Source organism: Lactuca virosa, chromosome 3, assembly GCF_052849685.1.
Source record: "Lactuca virosa cultivar CGN04683 chromosome 3, Lactuca_virosa_CGN04683_v6, whole genome shotgun sequence".
Lineage (NCBI taxonomy): Eukaryota > Viridiplantae > Streptophyta > Magnoliopsida > Asterales > Asteraceae > Lactuca > Lactuca virosa.
In genome coordinates this window covers 114,539,691-114,563,369 of record NC_136428.1, presented here as the reverse complement: position 1 = coordinate 114,563,369, position 23,679 = coordinate 114,539,691, and the positions used below count along the sequence as shown (strand labels likewise).

At 44.0% G+C, this 23,679-nt stretch overlaps 1 protein-coding gene and 1 non-coding gene across 2 annotated transcripts in view; one reads left to right on the top strand and one right to left on the bottom strand.

Annotated features, from left to right (window-relative positions):
* Positions 1 to 21,439, top strand: part of LOC145162553 (uncharacterized) — an 88,191-nt gene extending 66,752 nt beyond the window's left edge. The window contains exon 2 of the mRNA XM_079081667.1: positions 21,337 to 21,439. Within this exon, the coding sequence (XP_078937793.1) occupies positions 21,337 to 21,398 (62 nt within the window). The 3' untranslated portion in view covers positions 21,399 to 21,439. The remainder of the gene's footprint in view (positions 1 to 21,336) is intronic.
* A 2,133-nt stretch (positions 21,440 to 23,572) lies between these two features.
* LOC145167920 (small nucleolar RNA R71) lies at positions 23,573 to 23,679 on the bottom strand. The gene has a single exon (XR_013741521.1). It is a non-coding gene; the product is annotated as a small nucleolar RNA R71 (small nucleolar RNA).

Sequence of the window (23,679 nt, the reverse complement as noted above, 5' to 3'; positions counted from 1 at the left end):
TACCTGGATAACCTCTCAAGTAAACTATAATAGGTATAGTTTAGAAACCAACCATAACTTTCATGAAGGAGAACTTAGCTATATCAATATTCTAAATACTTATACTTTTAGTAAAAAGAAAGGTTTATAGAAATCAAAACACGAGATACATCCTCATGACGCGGATTTCACCATTGTCAAGTTGGTAACCAGAGTCTCCTGGAGGGAGAGCAGACATTGTGTGTATAGATCTATACGGGACAGACCATCCCACATCCTGACTGCTAGCTACAGTCCCGGCCGACCAAGCCAAGCGGTGACAAATGTCACATTCATTTCGACGCCAGCAGGTCGTTGTGTTTACATCCGTCAATCAGTATGGTTACGAGTATCTTTACATTTAACTTATAATTCATGGCTTTAAGGTAAGTATTATCACGGTAGTTTCTACATATAAAACCATCATAATATATTTTCCTAGTTATACACTAGGCCACATTTAAACCTGTAAACTAACCTACTTAGGATTAAAGGCTGATTTAGACTTTTCGAGGCGTATTGTTCATTCGATACCACCTGGAGTCTACACTTCATTCATTTAGACTTTTCGAGGCGTATTGTTCATTCGATACCACCTGGAGTCTACACTTCATTCATTTAGACTTTTCGAGGCGTATTGTTCATTCGATACCACCTGGAGTCTACACTTCATTCATTTAGACTTTTCGAGGCGTATTGTTCATTCGATACCACCTGGAGTCTACATTTCATTCATTTAGACTCTCCGTGGCGTATTGTTCATCTAATACTACCCGGAGCCTACATTTTATTACCATATAAACAGCAATGTCATTGTTGAAGTAAAATATTATTTTCCCCTATTACATTAAATTGTGGTTTTCCCATATACTCATTAATGTAAAAACTATATTTTGATAATGATAGTAACATTTGGTGAAAAATGCTCTTTAAACACAAAACAGTCTGGTCTTGGTAGAAGACTACTTTTAATAGTAAATATAGGATCTTCTAGAAGGAATTCAAATACTTTATAAGCTCTTATCACCATCATCTAATGAGATTATTTTGAGGAAAAACATGTATTTATATCAATGTAATTAAAATACTTATGAACTCACCAACATTAAAATGCTGATACTCTCTTTCAAAATAACTTGTATTCTCAGGTCGTCAGTAGACAGGTACACTCCGGAAGCTTTTGTGAAGACAGCCTTGTACCGAGCTGCCTTTTATGTTATTCTCTGTATCTACTTTTGATGTTGTTGCTAAATGTAACCTATGTAAAACTATTACTATTAATGCAATGGTTGTTGTACTTTGATTACTATACTGCATGTGTTGTGATACTTGACATGACGTCCTCCACCCCAGAACGTTTCCGCCGTTCCGGTTTTGGGGTGTGACAAGACTGATTAAGGTTTCTTCTGGCCGTCAAGAGGTAGCAAGGGGCTGGAGGAAAGGACTTAAGGTCCTTTAAATAGGGTGCAAACCCTAAAAATTAGGGTTTCCATGCACAGACTCTAGTCATCGAGTCGAGGTCCTCCGACTCATCGAGTAGGAATCATAAATCACGCGGGCCAACTAGGTTCGACACGACGAGTTGGGTCCTCCAACTCGTCGAGTCCCCTCAGTAAAATGAATATAAGGCTTTTGAAAATTATACTTGGGAGTCAGGGTGTTACACTTCTCCCCTACTTGAACTAGACTTCATCCTCGAAGTCTGCTGCGATGAATAACTCGGGGTAATGCTCCCGCATCTTTGCCTCCGACTCCCAAGTCCACTCAGATTCCCTCCGGTGCTGCCACTGTACCTTTACCAAAGGTACTTCCTTGTTCCGTAGAACCTTCACCTTCCTTTCAAGAATATCCACTGGCCTCTCCACTTAATTCAGGCGCTCATCAACCTCAATATCATCTAATGATACTACCGCGTCCTTATCCTGAATGCACTTCCGCACATGTGCGACATGGAAAGTGTTGTGGATCTGACTAAGCTCCTCTGGGAGATCTAGTCTATACGCCACCTTACCAACTCTGGCAGTGATCCTGAATGGTCCAATGTATCGGGGACCCAACTTTCCCCCCATCCTAAAGCGAATCACACTCTTCCAGGTTGAGACCTTCAGAAGTATCATGTCACCGACCTGAAGCTCCAACTCAGATTGGTGCCGGTAGGCGTAACTCTTCTGCCGATTCTGTGCGGTCTACAACCGCTGTTTGATCTGCTGAATCATCTTGGTAGTCTGCAGAATTACCTCGGTCCAACCCATGACCCTGTGACCAACCTCGCCCCAATAAACTGGGGTGCGACATCTCCGTCCATACAACATCTCATAAGGTGGAGCACCTATACTAGAATGAAAGTTGTCGTTATAGGAGAACTCTGCAAGGGGTAAGTAGGAGTCCCAACTCCCACCGAAGTCAATAACACAGGATCTTAGCATATCCTCGAGAGTCTATATGGTCCGCTCACTCTGGACATCTGTCTGCGGATGATAGGTTGTACTGAAGTGCATCTGTGTGCCCAGCTCCTCGTGGAAATTCTGCCAGAAACGGGAGGTAAACCGAACATCATGGTCGGAAACGATAGAGACTGGGACCCCATGGCGAGTGACAATCTCGCGTATATACACATCAGCCAGCTTCTCGGCTAATGGCTCTCCTGAATGGGCAGAAAATGAGCACTCTTGGTCAATCAATCCACGATGACCCATATAGCGTCGAACCCCTTTGCCGTTCTCGACAATTTGGTAATGAAGTCCATCGTGATCTGCTCCCATTTCCACATGGGAATCTCTAGAGGCTGCAGCATGCCATGCGGCCTCTGGTGCTCGGCCTTGACCATTCTGCAGGTCAAGCACCTCTCAACGTACCAAGCGATCTCCCGCTTCATGCACGGCCACCAGTAACTCAATCGCAAATCCCGGTACATCTTGGTGGACCCCGGGTAAATAGAGAAGTGAGACTTATGAGCCACCTCCAATATAGTCTGTCTAACCCCACCAGACATCGGAACCCAAACACGACCGCAACGGGTCAATAATCCCCGGCTATCCTGCACAAACCGGGTGTTCTCACCCCTCATCCTCTCAAGCTTCCAGTTCTCCACACGCATACCCTCTGCCTGAGCTTCCCGGATCAAGATCACAAGTGAAGAATCCACTGATATCCTCATACATGTCACTGGGGTAGATGATCCAGCTGACTTGCAGCTCAGAGCGTCCGCAACCACGTTCGCTTTACCTAGGTGGTAAAGGATCTCGCAGTCATAATCCTTGGCCACGTCAAGCCACCTGCGCTGCCTCATGTACAGGTTCGGCTGATCCATGATGTGCCTCAAACTCTTGTGGTCACTGTATATGGTACAGCAGACCCCATAGAGGTAATGTCTCCAAATCTTGAGAGCGAATACTACCGCTCCCAACTCTAGATCATGAGTAGGGTATCTCGTCTCATGCGACTTCAACTACCGCGATGCGTAGGCTATCACTCGTCCTCTCTGCATGAGGACCGCTCCTAGTCCTATGATGGATGCATCAAAGAATACCACAAAATCCTCAACTCCTTCTGGGAGAGTCAAGACTGGAGCCTCGCATAGTCGCTGTCTGAGGGTATCAAACGTCCTCTGATGCTCGGGGCCCCACTGGAAATCCACCCCCTTCCTCGTCAGACGAGTGAGGGGTACTGCAATCTTGGAGAAATCCTGTATGAATCTCTGGTAGTACCCTGCCAATCCCAAAAAGCTCCTGATATTTGAGGGAGATTTCGGAACCTCCCACTACATAACCACCTCGATTTTGGCCGGATCGACCAAAATCCCCTCTTGGTTAACGAGATGTCCAAGGAACTGAACCTCTCGTAACCAAAACTCGCACTTCGAGAACTTGGCATAAAGCTGTTCTTGCCTCAAGACTCCCAGTAGCTCTCAAAGATGCTCCTCATGCTGCTCTCGAGTCTTGAAGTACACCAAGATATCATCTATAAACACGATGACTGAGTGATCGAGCATCGGTCTGCAGACCCGATTCATCAGGTCCATAAATACTGCTGGCGCGTTGGTGAGCCCAAATGGTATCACCACGAACTCGTAATGTCCATAACGAGTCCGAAACGTGGTCTTCTCCACATCCTCCTCCCTAACCCTGACTTGATAGTACCTGAACCTCAGATCTATCTTGGAGAACCAAGATGCTCCCTGCAACTGATCAAAAAGGTCATCTATCCTCGGGAGTGGATAACGGTTCTTCACCATCAACTTGTTCAACTCCCGGTAGTCAATGCACATCTGGTGTGAACCATCCTTTTTCCTGAAGAAGAGGATCTACGCTCCCCACGGAGAACTGCTAGGACGAATGAACTGCTTGCCTAACATCTCCTGCAACTGTGATGACAACTCCTGCATCTCTGGTGGTGCTAATCAGTACGGCGCCTTGGCGATAGGGGCCGTACCTGGCACTAGGTCAATCCTAAACTCGACTTGCCTCTCCGGAGGCACTCCGGGTAACTCCTCCGGGAACACGTCAGCAAACTCCCTGACTACTGGAACCTCTGAAACTGAAATCTGATCCTTGACCTACATATCCACCACGTACGCTAGATAACCCGCACACCCGTGCTAAATGTACTGCCGAGCCCTGGCATCCGAACAAAACCCTGATCCCAATCTGGTGCCCTCACCGTAGACAATCAGTTCTCCCCACTTGGGGTTCGAACTACCACCCGTTGACCCTCGCAGTCGATCATGGCACCGAAGCAACTAAGCCAGTCCATACCCACAATCACACCTACATCCCCCATGGGAACCAGGATCAGGTCTATCGGTAAAGATACGCCGAAGATCTCTAATTCGCAACCCCGATAGACCGAAGAAGCAGAAATCCTGTGCTCGTTGGCGATAGAGACTCGCAACAGACACTGTACTTCTCCTACTGGAAAATCGAACTCCCTACTAAATGTCTGAGAGATAAATGACCGACTCGCCCCCGAGTCAAATAATACCAAAGCAGGTAAGGAGTTCACTAAAAACGTACCGAATCACAGGTACAAACATAGAAGCATAAAACAGATATATAATCAGTAAGGTAAGGGATAGAATCATACCAGCAACCATGTCTGGTGCTGCCCTGGCCTCCTCTACTGTAAGCTCGAAGGCGCGTCCCTGAGCCCTCAGGGGTGCTGCTCTACCCTGACTCCCATCGGTAATCCTCAGTGTAGCCAGTGCTGGAGCATGCGTCGGCCTCGCAGCGAGCTGTGGACAATTGGTCTTCACGTGACCAACCTGATGACAGTCGTAGCAGATCCTCATATCCTAAACCAGTGCTAGCTGGCGACAATACCTCGCAAAGTTCCCCTCCTTGCCGCATTTGCAGCACACGCTACCCGATATGCAAACCCCAGAACGACCCTTCCCGCACCTGCCACAAGTGCGGCCCTGCTGTCCTCCCGACCTAGAATCAGTGGTCTTAGACCGCTTTGGCACCGGATGTGACTGTGCCGAGGCCTGCCGCTGCTCCCTCAACTGCAGCTCAATCTCTAACTCACGCCGTCTAGCGGCCTCCTATAAATCCAACAATGTATCGCAACGCCAGGTGGAAAAAAACTGACGGATGTCAGTCTTGAGCATGCTCAGATAACGTGTCATCTGAGCCTGCTCAGAAGCAAACTCCGGGCAGAACATCACCCTCTCCATGAACATACAGGTGATCTCCGTCACTGTCTCACCATCCTGTTTCAACTCCAAGAACTCCTGAGCTAAGCATTCCCGCTCGACCCGTGGAATGTAGCGCGCGCGAAACATATACCCGAACTGCTCCCAAGTAACCGCATCTCTCTGATCATCAGTGTAAGACCCAGTCATCAACCTCCACCAGTCCTTTGCCACGGACCTCAGCAGGTTCAGGGCACATCTGACTTTCTGGTCAGTAGGACATGAACACGTGAAGAAACACCCATCCACGTCAGATAGCCGCCTCATGGCTTTGATGGGGTCGTGAGTCCCATCAAAAGTAGGGGGCTTCGTGTTGTCAAAGTCCCGATACTGAAAAGCCCGACTGGCTCCTCCCCCTACCGCCATAACGACTGTTGTAGCTGCTGCGGCAGCCGCCTCAGTGAGGGCTGCATCATGCTCATCGAAATACTCAATCATGGAGGTCTTGATAGACCCAAACAACTCCGGTAACTGAGCCCGGAACATCGCAACAACCTCATCATGCAGGATCTCCCGAATCCTGGTGTCCATCTCGTCTGGCCCCATATGGCCGATAGTCTCGGGTACTGCTGGTGCCTCCTATCGCCGCCTCCTGATCCTGACCCAGATCCAGCCACACATCGTCGAGTAACCACCATGCTGAAAACATACCAGGAAGATATCAGATACTCCATATAATAATCCGGGAACCAACTCCCAACAAAACCCTAGGGGTTGTGACTTCCTTGCTACGCGTATGGGTCCTGTTCTTTTAGTAGTACGGGCCCATACTACCTTCCACACCTACCCATATTTTTCTCAAGTATCATCACAACGCCCTACACTATACGTAAGCATGGCATGCGCTCAATCCTCACTCCTAGAGGAAGGCTAAATATATCATAACTGGCAGACTGATCCCACACAACTCATCCATGAAACTTCCACCAACCCTGCAACACTAGTGTATGCTAGCCATACATAACGCTGGACCCTATAGACTTTCAAATACCTGATCCCACCCTAAGCCCTTCATCAAACAAGAACAGCAAATATGGCCAAACCAAACATTCTCAAGCTATAAGATCTTAATTATGTACAACCGTGATGCATACACTAAGCAACTACAGTAATGATGTCAATTTCATATAAGGAAAAACCTTAGGCTATCAGCCATCATATAATCAGGCAATTATATCATGCAATTCCTGAAGATCCCTAGCCTAGTACTAGCATGTTGTTCTAACATATCACATAAATCAAATAATCCATAAGGTATTTTGGGGTCTACTTATTGGCTCCGACTAATCGTACACTTGCATCCTCGTTTAGTATTTTGAAAACCATTTGAAAAAAATCATTTTAAAATCTTGTCCTCAGTTTGAGAATGGAGACACACGGGTGTTTCCTCCAATTCACTCAAACCGAGGCTTTGATACCAACTTGCAACATTCATAAAAATCATGCTAAATTTGAACTTTTTTAAAACATTTAAAACCATTAAGTTATTACAATTTGTTTTCAAAATAGTCTGAACATCAGAGTATCCCCAGAATCAAATCATGAAAATATAAGGAGGTGCACGATAACGCCTTCGCTTTCCCACGATCATCAGAAGTACCTGAAACATAATTAACAACTGTAAGCCCGAATCTTAGTGAGTTCCCCCAAAATACCAACGCCATACAGATATAATCATATCATATAAACAAACACAACATGCATAATGAGCCATCAGTCTGGCTGGACCACCTCACAGGCCATCAGTCTATCTGGGCGCTCTCCGAGCCATCAGTACGTCTGGACCACCTCTTAAGGCCTTCAGCCTATCCGGACCGCTCGCCGAGCCTTCAGCATTACTGCATGCCCTAGCCGGGTCTGCAGTCTATCCGGTCCGCCCTGAGTATCTTGGCCTACAACATAAAGCAGGACCGGCCTCAATCCAATCCCCCAAACCAACAAACATGTGCATATAATATCATACACTAGATAGCAAGTACATATAGTCATACAGATCTAACAGATCACTAATCATGGCAACCATCCTATAATCAGGATACAGATCTAACCGATCATTAACATAGCAACCATCCTATAACCAGGATACTGATCTAACAGATCTCTAACATAATATATGCATATAACCAGGATACCGATCTAATAAATCACTGACATAGCAACCATCCTATAACCAGGATACAAATCATAGAGGACCGACCTTGGTGCCGTAGACCCTGTTGATATAGTGAGAAAAACTCACCCCACGATGTCGAACTGTAGTGATAAGATCAAACTCCCGAATCACTGTCACGAACTTAACCACCTATAACCACCATAGGACCAAGTCCATCAGAATCCCAAATTACCAAAATACCCTCAAAAGTCCAACTGGTCAACCCTTGGTCAAAGTCAAAGTCAACGGTCAAAGTCAACAGTCCATGTTGACCCGACTCGTCGAGTGCAACTAGCAGCTCGTCGAGTTCCCTAAAAAATTAGGAATCATCAAAACCCTAATTGACTCGCCGAGTTTCCAACCAACTCGTCGAGTCCATGCGTGTCCAAATGTCGGGAAAACCCTAATTAACTCGTCGAGTCTTCTTACTGACTCGCCGAGTTCATGCAGGACCAATACAGGCAATCTTCATCCGACTCGCCGAGTCGGCTATGCAACTCGTCGAGTCTCTTCAGTCCATTTCTCATCCAGACGATTTTAAGCTACCCCAAAGCTCCATATTGCAGATCTAACCTCCTAGGGCATGGTTTCCACGTAAAGTTGCAAACTTTACGTACATGCATGGTCCTTAATGCCAAAACCAAGCTAAGGGAAAGGTTTAACCCAAGGAGAAAGGCTAATGCTTGCTAAATCTGATAACTTTATGACTATAGGGACCAAGAGGAGTCTAGATCTGAAGTTACAACTTCAGATCATGCCCAATACCCAAATTCACTAACAAATGTGCTAAAAATGTCCCTAAACCTATGCATGAATAGATCTAGCTAAAGATAAGCCAAGGTAACGACTTGTTACCTTCCAGATGATGCCAAGATGAAGTAGAGTCAGATCCATAAGCTCCTCTTTGCTGCAAGATCCTTAGACTTCAAGTCTTCTTCACAAAATGCACCAAAATCACTCTTTAAATCTCACAAACGCTCAAGAACAAGGTCTAGACTGATTAGGGTTTCTTCTGGCTGTCAAGAGGTGGTAAGGGGCTGGAGGAAAGGACTTAAGGTCCTTTAAATAGGATGCAAACCCTAAAACTTAGGGTTTCCATGCACAAACTCTACTCGTCGATTCAGGGTCCTCCGACTCGTCGAGTAGGAATCATAAATCACACGGGCTAACTAGGTTCGACACGACGAGTTGGGGCCTCCAACTCGTCGAGTCCCTTCAGTAAAATGAATATAAGGCTTTCAAAATTTATACCTGGGAGTCGGGGTGTTACAAATACTCAAAACATAGATAATGAATTTCAACCAATACAAATCCGAAAGTTGTGCCCAAAATCCTTACATATACACTTGACTTCCTGACAAGTCATCACCAACCCACTGCTCCCATGAGCATAATAATGCAAGTCAACCAATACCCAACATTTATAACCAAACTCCTAATAATACATCCTCAAGAAAATGAGGTCCCCATAGTGGAAACATTCATCAAGCGACTTTCGATGCACAACTAATACTCCTAATAACGTTTTATTGTCCACACAATCCAAACCGGCTGGTCATTGAGTCACCGGACTCCCAATCAAAGCACTAACACCAGAATATAACAATAAGGCCAATGGTCTAAGACCTAAGAGTCTCAATCAGATGACTACCGGGTTCCACCCATATGAATCATTTAGCCACTGGTCCACGATACACAGTGGCATCCTTTAGCCACAAGAACATTAAGCACACAGTACTATACCGATCTCGCCGCTATTCTATCATTGTCCTGAAGACTCACGAACAGCACCACAGGGGCCTAAAAATACTCAACCTGTCAATCCACCGACTTGAAGGAACCCAATCAACATCCCTCTCAACGCTAATCGAACATAACACGGGTCATACCCTTTTTATCATGCACAGTTCCTTTCATAGTACAGGCTGCTACTAATGCAAAATCATATGAAAACATGATTACACACAACTAAAGAATGAGGTAGTCGGTTGCACTCTTGTTCCGATTCAAGAGCTATAAACCCAATAAGAACCATGCCAATAACCTGAGCCAAGTTTTTTCATGATATCATAATCAGTCCACATACACTTCTCATGGGAAACACATAAACAACCCTAGATCTAATGCATTCCTTCTTCCCCACAACTTTACCTAGAGGGTGTGGTACCAGTAGATCTAACCGAAATGATGAACCTCAACCGCTAATGAAACATCCTCATGAATGACCGATACAAGATCCCACACCTTGATTGAAATTAAACAGATCTTACCAATACGTAACTCAGATCGATAAAAAAAGTCAAAATTATTCAGAAATGTTGTCAAAACTATGGTCGAGTCAATCCAGATACCAACCCTGCTAACGTGACATCCTAAAATTAGATTATGCATAGATCCCAAGCCACACCTGAAAATTAAACAACACTGCCCCAACATATGAACTTCCAATAACCAAGGATATTTTCCAAACTCGAGCCTGCTATGAGCAATAATTCCATAAACAACGATTGAGCGTACCCATACCCAGAAACCAAATACACAACGTACATAATTTGACGATAGGTTGACGCATCTATTGAACTTCAACTGATACAACTCGAAACTTCCTAAGGACCTTTGCTATTGAATATAAACGAACTGACCAACGATCGAGAATGCATTGACAACAAATCCAATGATCCAATACACTACCGAACCAAAACTCATGAAAAACTAAACACACCAAACTCTGAAGCTGGTTTACTGATCATTAATTGCCTATACTAGACTATAGATAACAATCTATACAACGAGTTGATGAATCCCTCAACAATCGATACTCAACTTGAGCAACCCAAACACATCTTGATCTATTCACCGGCATCCCAAAGGAACCACTGGCTACACAAACTCCTTGCCCAACAGCTTCCTGCCATGAAGACAACTCATGCGTTCCCGAGCATATATATCTGATGGCAACTTGCTCTACACCCCCGACTTGACCAAATCTTGAACCAAAGTCTTGCACACCTAAACCGTAAATCCATATGACCCATTCTTCTGAAGCCATATACTCTAACAGATTGATGATCCTCTAAGCAGAATACCCAGATCTCCCTCACTTAGGGTTCGAACTACCACCAATTGACATTGCAAGAAACAAATACTCAAACCGGCTCAACCAGATACATACCATCCCTGACTCTATGAATGTATAACACAATGCAAGATGATCTTCTAGATGATGACCAATAAAAATAAAAGATATTCCGAATCTTAGAGGGATACCTCAGAAACCTCCTAATCATAACCACCTCTAACATCAAGAATCCCTTGCAGATGCACAATCAATCATTATGACGGTCTATTCATAGCGCTGATTCTTTATCTAGAAACAAATGGACTACCACACACCTCACCTATAAATCCCCAGAAAACAATTCATCGCGAGCGTTACTCATAAATATAAGAAGCATCATTCTCTTAATCAGGATAGATCAGAGACAACAAAGTTTTCATTCCCAATTCACCTCCCTTGATCACCTGAAACAATCAACTAGCACCTGACTTATCTACATTCAAAGAAAGCAGACCCTTGATCTCATCTCAAGGCAACCATACCACAAGAATCCTCTTGTGTATTCCTACACTGCCATACTTGTCACCCAAAAGCCACAACCATCTAGCCCCCCGATGGATCTACATCCTACCTCTGAAAATTTCATGCATGCTCTCTCTTTCCTTCGAACATGGAAAACTGGAATAACATAACCTCCATTGTAGATGGTTACATCCCAATCCATCTGCTAATCACTCAGCCTATGGTTGCAATCATCAAGCCGATCATCACAATCGCTTCATTCTTGAGTCCCGTGACTCAATTGGAACTACCTTGAGAAAGGCCCTCAAGACCTCAAATCAACTAATTCACCTAGGTCTGCACCATTCAAACCCAAACTGACATGGCCACTAAGGCCTAAACAGTCACCAAACCCTTTCTTATCTTGAACGTCCATAATCGATAAACCGAATAAGACGAAAACCCACTGAAATGAATCATGGTGCCGAACCATATAATCTACCCTCAATCAGCTCCTTAGAATCCTTGAAAGTTTTCCTTGATTCGAGTATGGATCCAATGCTTTCAGTAGTATGGGCCCAATACTACCTTCCACACCTATCTGTACTTTCTTCAAGAATCATTCTAGATCCTCTAAGTAACTACTCATGTCCGTTATTGTCTGATCCAATCACATATACTCGCCCTCAAATGAATATATACCGCTAAACAGCATACCAGTTCCTCTAAGGCGATTCCTAGACTCTCCTAGGATTCCCACCTCACCCTTCCATCAGCTGCTTAATAACCCCTACTAATATCAGTAACTACTTCATGAATACAATTACATGCAACATAACTTAAATAATTTTTCGAATAAAAGACCTAACCCTACAACGATTAGAATCAAACGAGAGTTGCACAATAGGGCCAAATCAATCATTCTAGAATTATTTAACCTTCGTAGCATGTAACTTAACATATTCATTTAATAGTTAGCCTACATCAATATGGGTCCTACAAAGCACAAAGCAAGTAGCATTCAGAAAATACCATTCTATAGGCCATAAAACATAAAAAGGCATCCTCCAACTAACTTTCTTCTGCAATGATACGAACTTCTACCAACATTGCTAATCTTCCTAGATTCTCCTTCTAGAATCGCTCTTTCAAAATTGCTCATACAAGCACATTATAACATTCTTCCTAGGCTTTCCTAAGGTTCCCTTCACACCACTCTCTGCCATCAGCTTCAGAAAAGACTCCCTCTAATACCTTCTAAATACCTCATGAATACAATTACATGTTGTCGACATCAGATAACTTTCGATTGCTAGATCCCACCTTACAACGGTTAGACTCAAACAAGAGTTGTGCAATAGGGTTGAACCTATCCTTCGAGAATTATCCAACCCCCACAACATGTAATTTAACGTATTCGCTTAATAATTAGCCGATACCAGTGGATTCCCTAAAAGCACAAAGAAAGCAACATTCAAGCATCGAGTGATCTAAACCAGTGCCTCACCTATATCAGACCATTCTATCAAATAACCTGAAATCCGTACTAGCATGCAGTTCCAAAAGCTCAATCAACAGGCATATAAAGGCATCTCTCCTAGCATTCTATCATGCAAATCCTGAGCATATCCTTATTCCTAATCTAACATGCAATTCTCATATACTCATACCAAAACAATGAGCATATCACACATATGGGTATTTTGGGAAAACTTACTTGCGCTCGGCTGATTGCATGCATCGCACCCCCTTTTCTTAGAAAACCTTTTTCGAAAATCATTTTCTTTTAAAAGATTTTAGAAATCCTCAGTTTGACTTCAGACACACCCGAGAGTGTGCCCGAATCCCTTAAACCAAGGCTCTGATACCAACTTGTAACGTGATTATGTATAAAGTAGTTATCAGAGTACAAATCACATCATAAAATACAGAATGTTGGTGGATGCGGTGTGATTATGTCGGGCCCTTCCCTTTCGAACCGGAAGTACTTGAAACCATAAACATAAGACTGTAAGCACAAAGCTTAGTGAGTTCCCCAAAAATACCCCATACCATACATACATAACAATTCAAAACTAAACTGGGTCTATTTCACCCCCTTCTGTATCTTTCAACCAGTACTGGGTCTATTTGATCCCCTTCGGTCTCTTTCAACCTGTACTAGTTCTATTTCACCCCTTCGATCTCTTTCAACTGGTATCAAGTCTATATCACCCCGTACAACTAAGCATATAATCATATCAACAAGAATCACAAAGATAACAAGCACATGCATACATAATAGTAAGTGTCACAAAGACAACTACCATCCTACAAACATAATCTAGTGGGCCGACAGTGGTGTCTTGGACCCACGAGTATAGTGAAGAGACTCACCTAAAAAACGATTATCAACTGCAACTGCTCTTACTGCCGCAAAATTGATGCTATAAAACACGTATACTGTAACGCCCTGACTCTCAGGTATTAATTTTTAGCTTTACTCTTTCATATTGAAAAGCCTACTCGACGAGTTGGAGGCCCTGACTCGTCGATTAGGAACGTGTTTGGACTGCAAACTTAAGTGACCAACTCGCCGAGCCAGAGGACAAGACTCGACGATTTGGAGCTGGAGGATGAAACCCTAATTTCCATGGTTTTGCACTATATTTAAAGGGTTATTAGCCTCCCTTAGCCTCACATATAGCCCTTTGTGAGTCTAGAAACCCTAAATCGTTGTTTTCTCTCCATACTTGTGTGTTTTAAGCATTTGAAGGTGGATCTTGGTGAGAGGAACTTGAAGATCAAAAAGTTTGAGGCAAGGAACGTGTGTGGATCTGAAGTGTACCCCAGTTTAGCATCATTTGAAGGTATCAAGTCGTTACCTTGATCTCCTTCTAGCTATATCCTTCTATATTTGAGTTTTGGGGCCATTTTGGTATATTGGTGCTTCCTTTCGACTGATGAACTAAGATCTGAAGTTGCAACTTCAGATCTAGGCTCATCTTGGCCCTTACAATCATAAAGTCTCAGTCTTTAGCATGATAGTGTAATTCCCTTGCCTAGAACCTCTTCTTTAGCTTGATTTAAGTCATTAGAAACTTGTATGTACGTAAAATTTGCAACTTTATGTAAGAAGTATGCCTTAGGAGCTTAGATCAACGTTATGGAGCTTTGGAATGGATTAAAAAGCATCTGAATGGAGAAAAGACTGAAGGGACTCGATGAGTTGCATGGTCAACTCGACGAGTACGATGGATATTATCGTGCAAGGACTTCTGCATGGACTCGACGAGTCAACTAGGGTTTTCCCGACATTTAGACATGCATGAACTCGACGAGTTACGGGGAAACTCGACGAGTCAACCGGGGATTTCACGACTTCTTGAGTTCAGGAAGGACTCGACGAGTTGGGTCAACATCGACTGTTGACCTTGACTTTGACCAAGGATTGACTAGTTGACTTCTGGGGTATTTTGGTAAATTGGAAATTTATGGAAATGATTTTATGGTAAATATATGTGGTGGAGTTCGTGGCCGTGGTTCGAGAGTTTGAGTTTATCACTTCGATTCTTTAGTTGAGAGGTGAGCTATGCTCACTATACTAAGGGGTCTAAGGTACCAAGGCCGACCCATTGGATTCGATATCCTAGTAGTTGATTACGTGTTGAATATGAGATGATTATGCATGCTAGTTTGCTATGCCAATTAGGTAGATCTGTAGGACTACCTGTGTTACTGTTCGATTATCCGTATGCGTTATTAGCTGTATATGTAGACATGTTGTGTGGGTAGGGTTGAGGTTGCACTGTCTCGTGCAGTGACCAACAAACCCTAGAGTATGCCAGATATGAGCTGAGGGCCGGGAAGGCATACCAGACTCATACCGAGGACTCATTAGCATACCAGATATGAGCTGAGGACTAAGTGGTATGCCAGACTCGTATTGAGGGCAAGTCATATATGTTTCGGTTGTAGGACTGCAGGGGGCAAGCCAGTCATAAGCTGTGGGCTCGAAAGCAAACCAGACTTATGTTGTAGGCTCGGAGGCAAGCCAGATGTGAGCTGTGGGCCCGGAAGGCAAGCCAGACTCACACTGTGGGCTCTGGGGGTAATTCAGTCTGTAGAGAATTGGACCCATTACATGCTGTTATTATGTGTACTGTTTGTTATATATCGGTATTTTGGGGGAACTCACTAAGCTTTGGGCTTACAGTTTTAGTTTTTGTTTCAGGTACCTCAGATGATCGCGGGAAGGCAAAGGCGTGATCGTACAACTCCTCACTTTTTATGACTATGTTTCTGGGATACTCTGATATGGAATTATTTTGAAAAAAAATTGTAATAACTGTTGGTTTCTAAATGTTTTAAAAAGTTTAAAATTGGCTTGATTTTTATGGATGTTACAAGTTGGTATCAGAGCCTTGGTTTGAGTGAATTAGAGGAACACTCGTGTGAATGCAGTCTCAAATCAAGGAAAGGATTTTCAAAATGACTTTTAAATGGTTTTCAAAATACTAAAGGAGGATGAAGAGTGTACGATCAGCCAGAGCCAGTATGTAGACTCCAAAATACCATACAGTTATTTTATATTGTGATATGTTAGAACAACATGCTAGTACTAGGCTAGGGATCTTCAGGAATTGCATGATAGAATTGCCTGATTGTAAGATGTCTGGTAGCCTAGGGTTTTCACTATATGAAATTGACATCATTACTGTAGTTTCTTAGTGTATGCATCATGGTCGTACATAATTAAGATCTTATAGTATGAGAATGTTTGGTTTGGCCTTATTTCATGTTCTTGTTTGATGAAGGGCTTAGGGTAGGATCATGTATTCGAAAGTCTATAGGGTCCAACGTTATGTATGACTAGCATACACTAGTGCTGTAGGGTTGGTGAAAGTTTCATCGATGGTTGAGTTGTGTGAGGTCAGTAGACCAGTCATGAGATAGTTAGCTTTCCTCTAGGAGCGAGGATTGAGCGATCACCATGAAGGTGTATGTTGTTAGGGTATTGTGATGATACTTGAGACAAATATGGGTAGGTGTGGAAGGTAGTATGGGCCCGTACTACTGAAAGCACATGACCCATACGCGTAGCAAGGAAGTCACAATCCCTAAGGCTTAGTTGGGAGTTGGTTCCCTGTTATTTATGTGGATTATATGATATCTTCCTGGTATATTTTCAGTATGGTGGTTACGAGGCATTTTGTGAATGAATCCAGATCGGGATCAGGGCAGGGTGATCAGGGTGCTCCGACAGAGCCCGGGGATATCGGTCAGGGTGAGCCAGTGTTAACAGAGGATCGTGTCAGAGAGATCATCCGCGAGGAGGTGATCGGATCGTCTGGGGTCAGATTCCGGAGATGTTTGGGTCTATTAAGACTGCTATGATTGAGTATTTTGACGACAGATATGTAGCCCTAGCTGAGACGCCTGCCGCAGCAATTACAACGGCTGTAACCGCGGCAAGGGAGGAGTTGGCAGAGCTTTTCACCATATTTGATGGTACTCAGGATCCGATCAGAGCCATGAGGTGGCGGTCTGACGTGGAGGGTTGTTTCTTCACGTGCTCATGTCCTACTGAATAGAAGGTCAGATGTGCCCTGAACCTACTGAGGTCCAGGGCAAAGGAGTGGTGGAGACTGATGACGGGGTCTTATTCGGATTATCAGAGAGCTGCTGTTACTTGGGAGCAGTTCAGGGATATGTTACGCGCTCGCTATATTCCACGGGTCGAGCGAGAGCTTCTAGCTCATGAGTTTTTGAAGTTGAGGCAGGAAGGTGAGACTGTGACCAAGATCACTCGTATGTTCACGGAGAGGGTGATGTTTTGCCCGGAGTTTGCTTCCGAGCCGGCTCAGATGACACGTTATCTGAGCATGCTCAAGACTGATATCCGACAGTTTGTTGCTACCCAGCGATGTGATACTTTGCTGGATTTACAGGAGGCCGCTAGGCTGCGTGAGCTGGATATTGAGTTACAGTTACGAGAGAAGAGGCGGGCCCCGGAGCAGTCACAGTCTACGTCGAAGCGGTCCAAGACAGATGATACTAGGACCGGAGGTCAGCATGGCCGCACTTGTGGAAAGTGCGGGAAGGGTCATTCTGGATTTTGTCGATCAGGTAGCGGGTGCCACAAGTGTGGCAAGGAGGGGCATTATGCGAAGGATTGTCGTCAGCCCGCCCTAGTTTCGAGTGTGAGGTTATGTTACCATTGTGAGCAGATTGGCCATGTGAAGGCCAACTGCCCATTGCTCGCCGCTAAGATGGTGTAGGCCCCCGTACCAGCAACACTGAGGATCACTGACCGGGGTCAGGGTCGAGCAGCGCCCCCGAGGGCCCAGGGACGCGCTTTCCAGCTTAAAGCTGAGGAGGCCAGAGCAGCACCAGATGTGGTTGCTGGTATGTTTCTATCCCTTATCTTATTGATTATATCTGTTTTATGCTTATATGTTGTACCTGTGATTAGGTACGTTTTTAGTGAACTCCTTACCTGCTTTGGTATTATTTGACTCGGGGGCGAGTTGGTCGTTTGTTTCTCAGACTTTTAGTAGGGAGTTCGGGTTGCCAGTGGGAGAGTTAGAGTGTCCGTTGCGAGTCTCCATCGCCAACGAACATGGGATTTCCGCTTCTTCGGTCTATCGGGGTTGCGTATTGGAGATTTTCGGAGTATCTTTTTCGATAGACCTGATTCCGATTCTGATCGGGGATGTATGTGTGATCGTGGGTATGGACTGGCTTAGTCGTTTCGGTGCCATGATCGACTGCAAGGGTCAACGAGTTGTAGTTCGAACCCCAAGTGGGGGAGAACTGATTGTTTATGGCGAGGGCACTAGGTTGGGATCAGGGTTTTGTTCGACTGCCAGAGCTCGACAGTACATTCAGCACGGGTGTGCGGGTTATCTAGCGTACGTGGTAGATACGTGGGCCAGAGATCAGGTTTCAGTTTCAAAGGTTTCGGTGGTCAGGGAGTTTACTGATATGTTCCCGTAGGAGTTACCCGGAGTGCCTCCGGAGAGGCAGGTCGAGTTTAGGATTGACCTAGTAGCAGGTGTGGCCCCATCGCCAAGGCGCCGTATCGGTTGGCACCGCCAGAGATACAGGAGCTGTCATCACAGTTGCAGGAACTGTTGGGGATGCAGTTCATTCGCCCGAGTAGTTCCCCGTAGGGAGCGCCGATACTCTTCGTCAGGAAGAAGGATGGTTCACACCAGATGTGCATCGACCACCGGGAGTTGAACAAGTTAATGGTGAAAAACCGGTATCCACCCCCGAGGATAGATGATACTTTCGATCAGTTGCAGGGAGCATCTTGGTTCTCCAAGATAGACCTGAGGTCCGGGTACCATCAGGTCAGGGTCAGGGAGGAGGACGTGGAGAAGACCGCGTTCCGAACTCGTTATGGACATTATGAGTTCGTGGTGATGCCGTTTGGGCTCACCAACACGCTAGCAGTATTCATGGACATGATGAATCGGTTCTGCAGACCGATGCTTGATCGCTCGGTCATAGTGTTTAGCGACGATATCTTGGTGTATTCCAAGACCCGAGAGCAGCATGAGGAGCATCTGCGGGAGTTGTTGGGAGTTCTAAGGCGAGAACGGCTTTATGCCAAGTTCTCAAAATGCGAGTTTTGGTTACGAGAGGTCCAGTTCCTGGGACACCTCGTTAACCAGGAGGGGATTTTGGTCGATCCGGCCAAAATCGAGGCGGTTATGCAGTGGGGGGTTCCAAAATCTCCCTCAGACATCAAGAGCTTTTTGGGATTAGCAGGGTACTACCGGAGATTCATACATGATTTCTCCAAGATTGCAGTACATCTCACTCGTCTGACGAGGAAAGGGGTGGACTTCCGGTGGGGCCCCGAGTAGCAGGGGGCGTTTGAGACCCTCAGATAACGATTATGTGAGGCTCCAGTCTTGACTCTCCCGGAGGGAGTTGAGTATTTTGTGGTGTTCTGTGATGCATCCATCACGGGACTGGGAGCGGTCCTCATGCAGAGAGGATGGGTGATAGCCTATACATCGCGGCAGTTGAAGTCGCATGAGACGAGATACCCCAATCATGATCTGGAGTTGGAAGCGGTGGTATTCGCTCTCAAGATTTGGATTACCTCTATGGGGTCCGATGTACCATCTACACGGACCACAACAGCCTGACACACATCATGGATCAGCCGAACCTGAACATGAGACAACGCAGATGGCTAGATGTAGTCAAGGACTATGACTGTGAGATCCTTTACCACCCATGTAAAGTGAATGTGGTTGTAGACGCTATGAGCCGCAAGTCAGCTGGTTCTTCTACACCAGTGACATGCATGAGGATTTTAGTGGATTCTCTACTTGTAGGCTTGATCAGGGAAGCCCAGGCTGAGGGTATGCGTCAGGAGAACTGGAAACTTGATAGGATCAGGGGTGAGAACACCCGGTTTGTACATGATAGCCAGGGATTATTGACCCGTTGCGGTCGGGTCTGGGTCCCGATGTCTGGTGGAGTCAGACATATTATTTTAGAGGAGGCTCATAAGTCTCGCTTATCTATTCACCCGGGGGCCACCAAGATGTACGAGGACTTACGATTGAGTTACTGGTGGCTGTGCATGAAGTGAGAAATCGCTTGGTACGTTGAGAGGTGCTTGACCTGCAGGATGGTCAAGGCCGAGCATCAGAGGTTGCATGGAAGGCTACAACCTCTGGAGATTCCCATGTGGAATTGGGAGCAAATCACGATGGATTTCATCACCAACCTGTCGAGGACGACGAATGGGTTCAACGCTATATGGGTCATCGTGGATCGATTGACCAAGAGTGCCCATTTTCTGCCCATTCGGGAGAGCTCATCGGGCGAGAAGTTGGCTGATGTGTATGATGGATTTTGAGCACTACATCAATCCTATGGTGTACATGCAAACCCTAAAGCTTTGGATCTAGTTTGTCTAATATACATGCAATAATCATCCAAAGCTCATAAACCCTAGATCTAGCATATGATAAACAATCTTAACATAAGAATAGGGCTTAGATCTTACCTTGATTGTTATATAGCAATAACAATCTCAAAACCTTCTTGATCTTGACTTCTGAAAGCTTAGTGTCTCAAATGTTGCACCTCTAATGGAGTCACAAACACCATGAGCAACAAGATGACTTAAGAGAAGGAGGAGGAGCACCAAAAACGTCCAAGAACCCTTAGAGATCACTTAGCCACGTTTTTGGGAGCCTTAGGGGTCTTTATATACTTGTGTGGGGTGCTAGGGTTTCAAGTGAAACCCTAATTCTCTGCTTAGGCCTTAAGCAACCCATGAAGTTCCCTTAGAAAGCCCTTGGACAAAATCCATATGGGCTTCCCATAGATTTCGTCCAAACTCCTTTCCATTAGGAATCCATAGCCCAATTGCAACTATCATATAATTACAATATCAGTCCCCTTTATTCAATTAATCTCTTTTACCCACAAAATTAATTCTTATTAATTCTTATTAATTCTTGACTAATATTAATTAAAAAATATGATTTCTCTTTTTAATATATTATTCATATAATATATTAATAAATCATAATTAATCCTCTTTCTCCTTAATTCATCCTATCAGTTGCTATGGTGAAGGCAACCCAAAAGGACCATGCTCACAATCGGGTCAAGTATATACCAAAATAGTTATGGGCTTACACACCTAATCCAACAATCTCCCACTTGGAACTTGATCAGCAATCGTAGCTTTCAAAAGCCGCTGTCGAACTCTGATCATATCAGAAACGTGTCCTTTAGATAAGGGATCATATATTCCTCCATTCTTGATATCGTATGAACTGAGACATTGATATGTGCAAAATTAATCATATGTTTAACATATATTTCTATTCATTTTTGGCTAATTATATGCATAATATAGACAAAAGGTACTTAATAATGCTTATATTGTGTTTTCAGTCCAAAAGACATGCTTGGAAGCAGAAAGGAAAAAGGAGAAGCAATTAGAGACCAAAGAATGAAGAAAAAAGGAAAACTACACACCTACTCGGCGAGTCCACGCATGTACTCGGCGAGTTCATTAGAATGTTCCCGAAAGAAAAGTCAAGATTCCTTACCGAACACGGATTTCACACTAGTACTCGGCGAGTCCACGACCTACTCGCCGAGTAGCCCCTGTTTTGTGATAATTATAAATAGCGGGTCTTAATCCGATGGAAGGACTTCTGGAACCTTTGGGGAGAAGCAAGCTGCGATTGAAGAGCCAGAAGAACCCTAGAGAACGAAGATACAACCTAGAATCCAATTCCGAAGAAGATTTGAGGCACATTCTCATCATTCTACTTAATCTATTGTTTCTCAATTATGGTTAGACAATTAGAATTCGTTTTATTGCTGTTAATTACCTCAATCATGAGCTAAAACTCTTAAACTTCTGTTTGGGGATACAAAATTGATATTATGGTTTGATTAATGGTAGGATTAATTAAATATTGGTGATTTTGTTAATTTTAGCTTGTTAAAGAACCTTGTGTGTGAATGATAACTAATTTTCTGTTAATAGGAAGATAATTAAATAGTATGAACATCTTTTAATTATCAACCCCATATGTTTATGTGACCACTTTATCATATGTCTAGGACTAACGAACGTGAAACTAGAATTAATAAGAAAAATTAGGTAAATTCATGTGTGAGCTTGTTTGATGACCATCAGCAAGAGGTTAACTAAAGGACCAATTTAGTTAGCTATTACAAGTCTAAATTAACCCGAATAAATAATCTAGTGAATTAAATTAAATTAGACAACTGATCACTGTTTGAGTTAGTTTGTTTTCTAAGGATTATCGTAGCGAACGCAAGGCTAATCACTTGAATCGGTAGCCAATAGAAGAATTAATCCATTGCACTATTACCATAATATCAACCATAGGATCAATTGAGTTGAACTAAACAGAAGTCCCTTTTATTATTAAATTCAGTTAAATCTTTGTTTTTCTAGTTCTTAGCCTAAGTAGTATTAGTAAGTTTCTAGTCTTGTAAAACTAGAGAAAACCCATATTTACTATTTAATTTAGATAAAATTAGTCTTTAGTTTTAATTTACCGTTCCCTGAGTTCGACATTCTACTTACCCAACTATACCACTAAAAGACAGGTTCACTGCCTTTGTGTGCTTAATTTATAACTCAAAAGTAGGATTAAAACCAGTGCATTTCACACACATCAAGTTTTTGGCGCCGTTGCCGGGGAACGGTTCTAAATTAGCACTAATTTCTATTTTTATCGATCCTTTGTGTGGGATTTATCTTACACAAAGTTAATTCTGAGGTAATTTAGTAGTTAGTATAGGTTTTGATCAATCCCTGTTTTAATAAATTAAGTAGAAAATTTTTCTGTTTTTACCTTGAACTCGCCGAGTGCACTCGACGAAACTCGGCGAGTCCATCACTGTTCACAGTTTTAGCTTTTATTTTATTTTTGTTCTTTTTACGCGTTTTTCTTGTTTTATTTGCAGTTGTTTCATGACCCGAGGATCTGATACACCTTTGATCCCTCCTCTAGATGACCCGGAATCCGCCCTAAGGAAGAACAAAGGAAAATCCATTGGAGAATCCACTTCTTGAAGGAATTCGCCACTAAAGAACCTAAAGTCCGTTTTCAGCAAGAAGAAGAGCAGCAAATTAGGAGCATCCAACGCCTCTTTGACAATCGAAGACCCAACTAAAGAAGACGTCGAGTACGAGACCGAGGAAGAAGAAGACCCTACATTCGGTCACGTTTCCGATTCCGACGACGAATTAACTATTCTCATGGCTAACATTGATGAAGTCCCCATGGGGGAATGGAAGAAGAGGATACGCGATGATACCGGACCGGGACTTGTGCAACCCGCAATCCCCGCTACTGCTACTTTTGAGCTCAAGGGTCACATCCTGGCTCTACTTAAAGAGATCCCCTTCACAGGCAAAGACCATGAAGACGCTTACAAACACTTGGACGAAGTCAATGATGTAGCTGATTATTTCAATGTTCCAAATGTGCCTCGGGAAACTCAGCTACTTCGCATGCTTCCGGTTACTTTGAAGGGTGCTGCCAAGGATTGGCTCAAGTCATTGCCCCCAGGATCTATCACTACATGGGCCCAAATGAAAGAAGAGTTCATTGATCAATTCTTCCCGCCATCCAAGATATCCAAGCTAAAGAAAGCCATAGCTAACTTTAAACAACAAGCTGGAGAATCACTATATGAAGCGTGGGAGAGGTACAAGAGCCTGCTAAGGAATTGCCCACATCATGACCT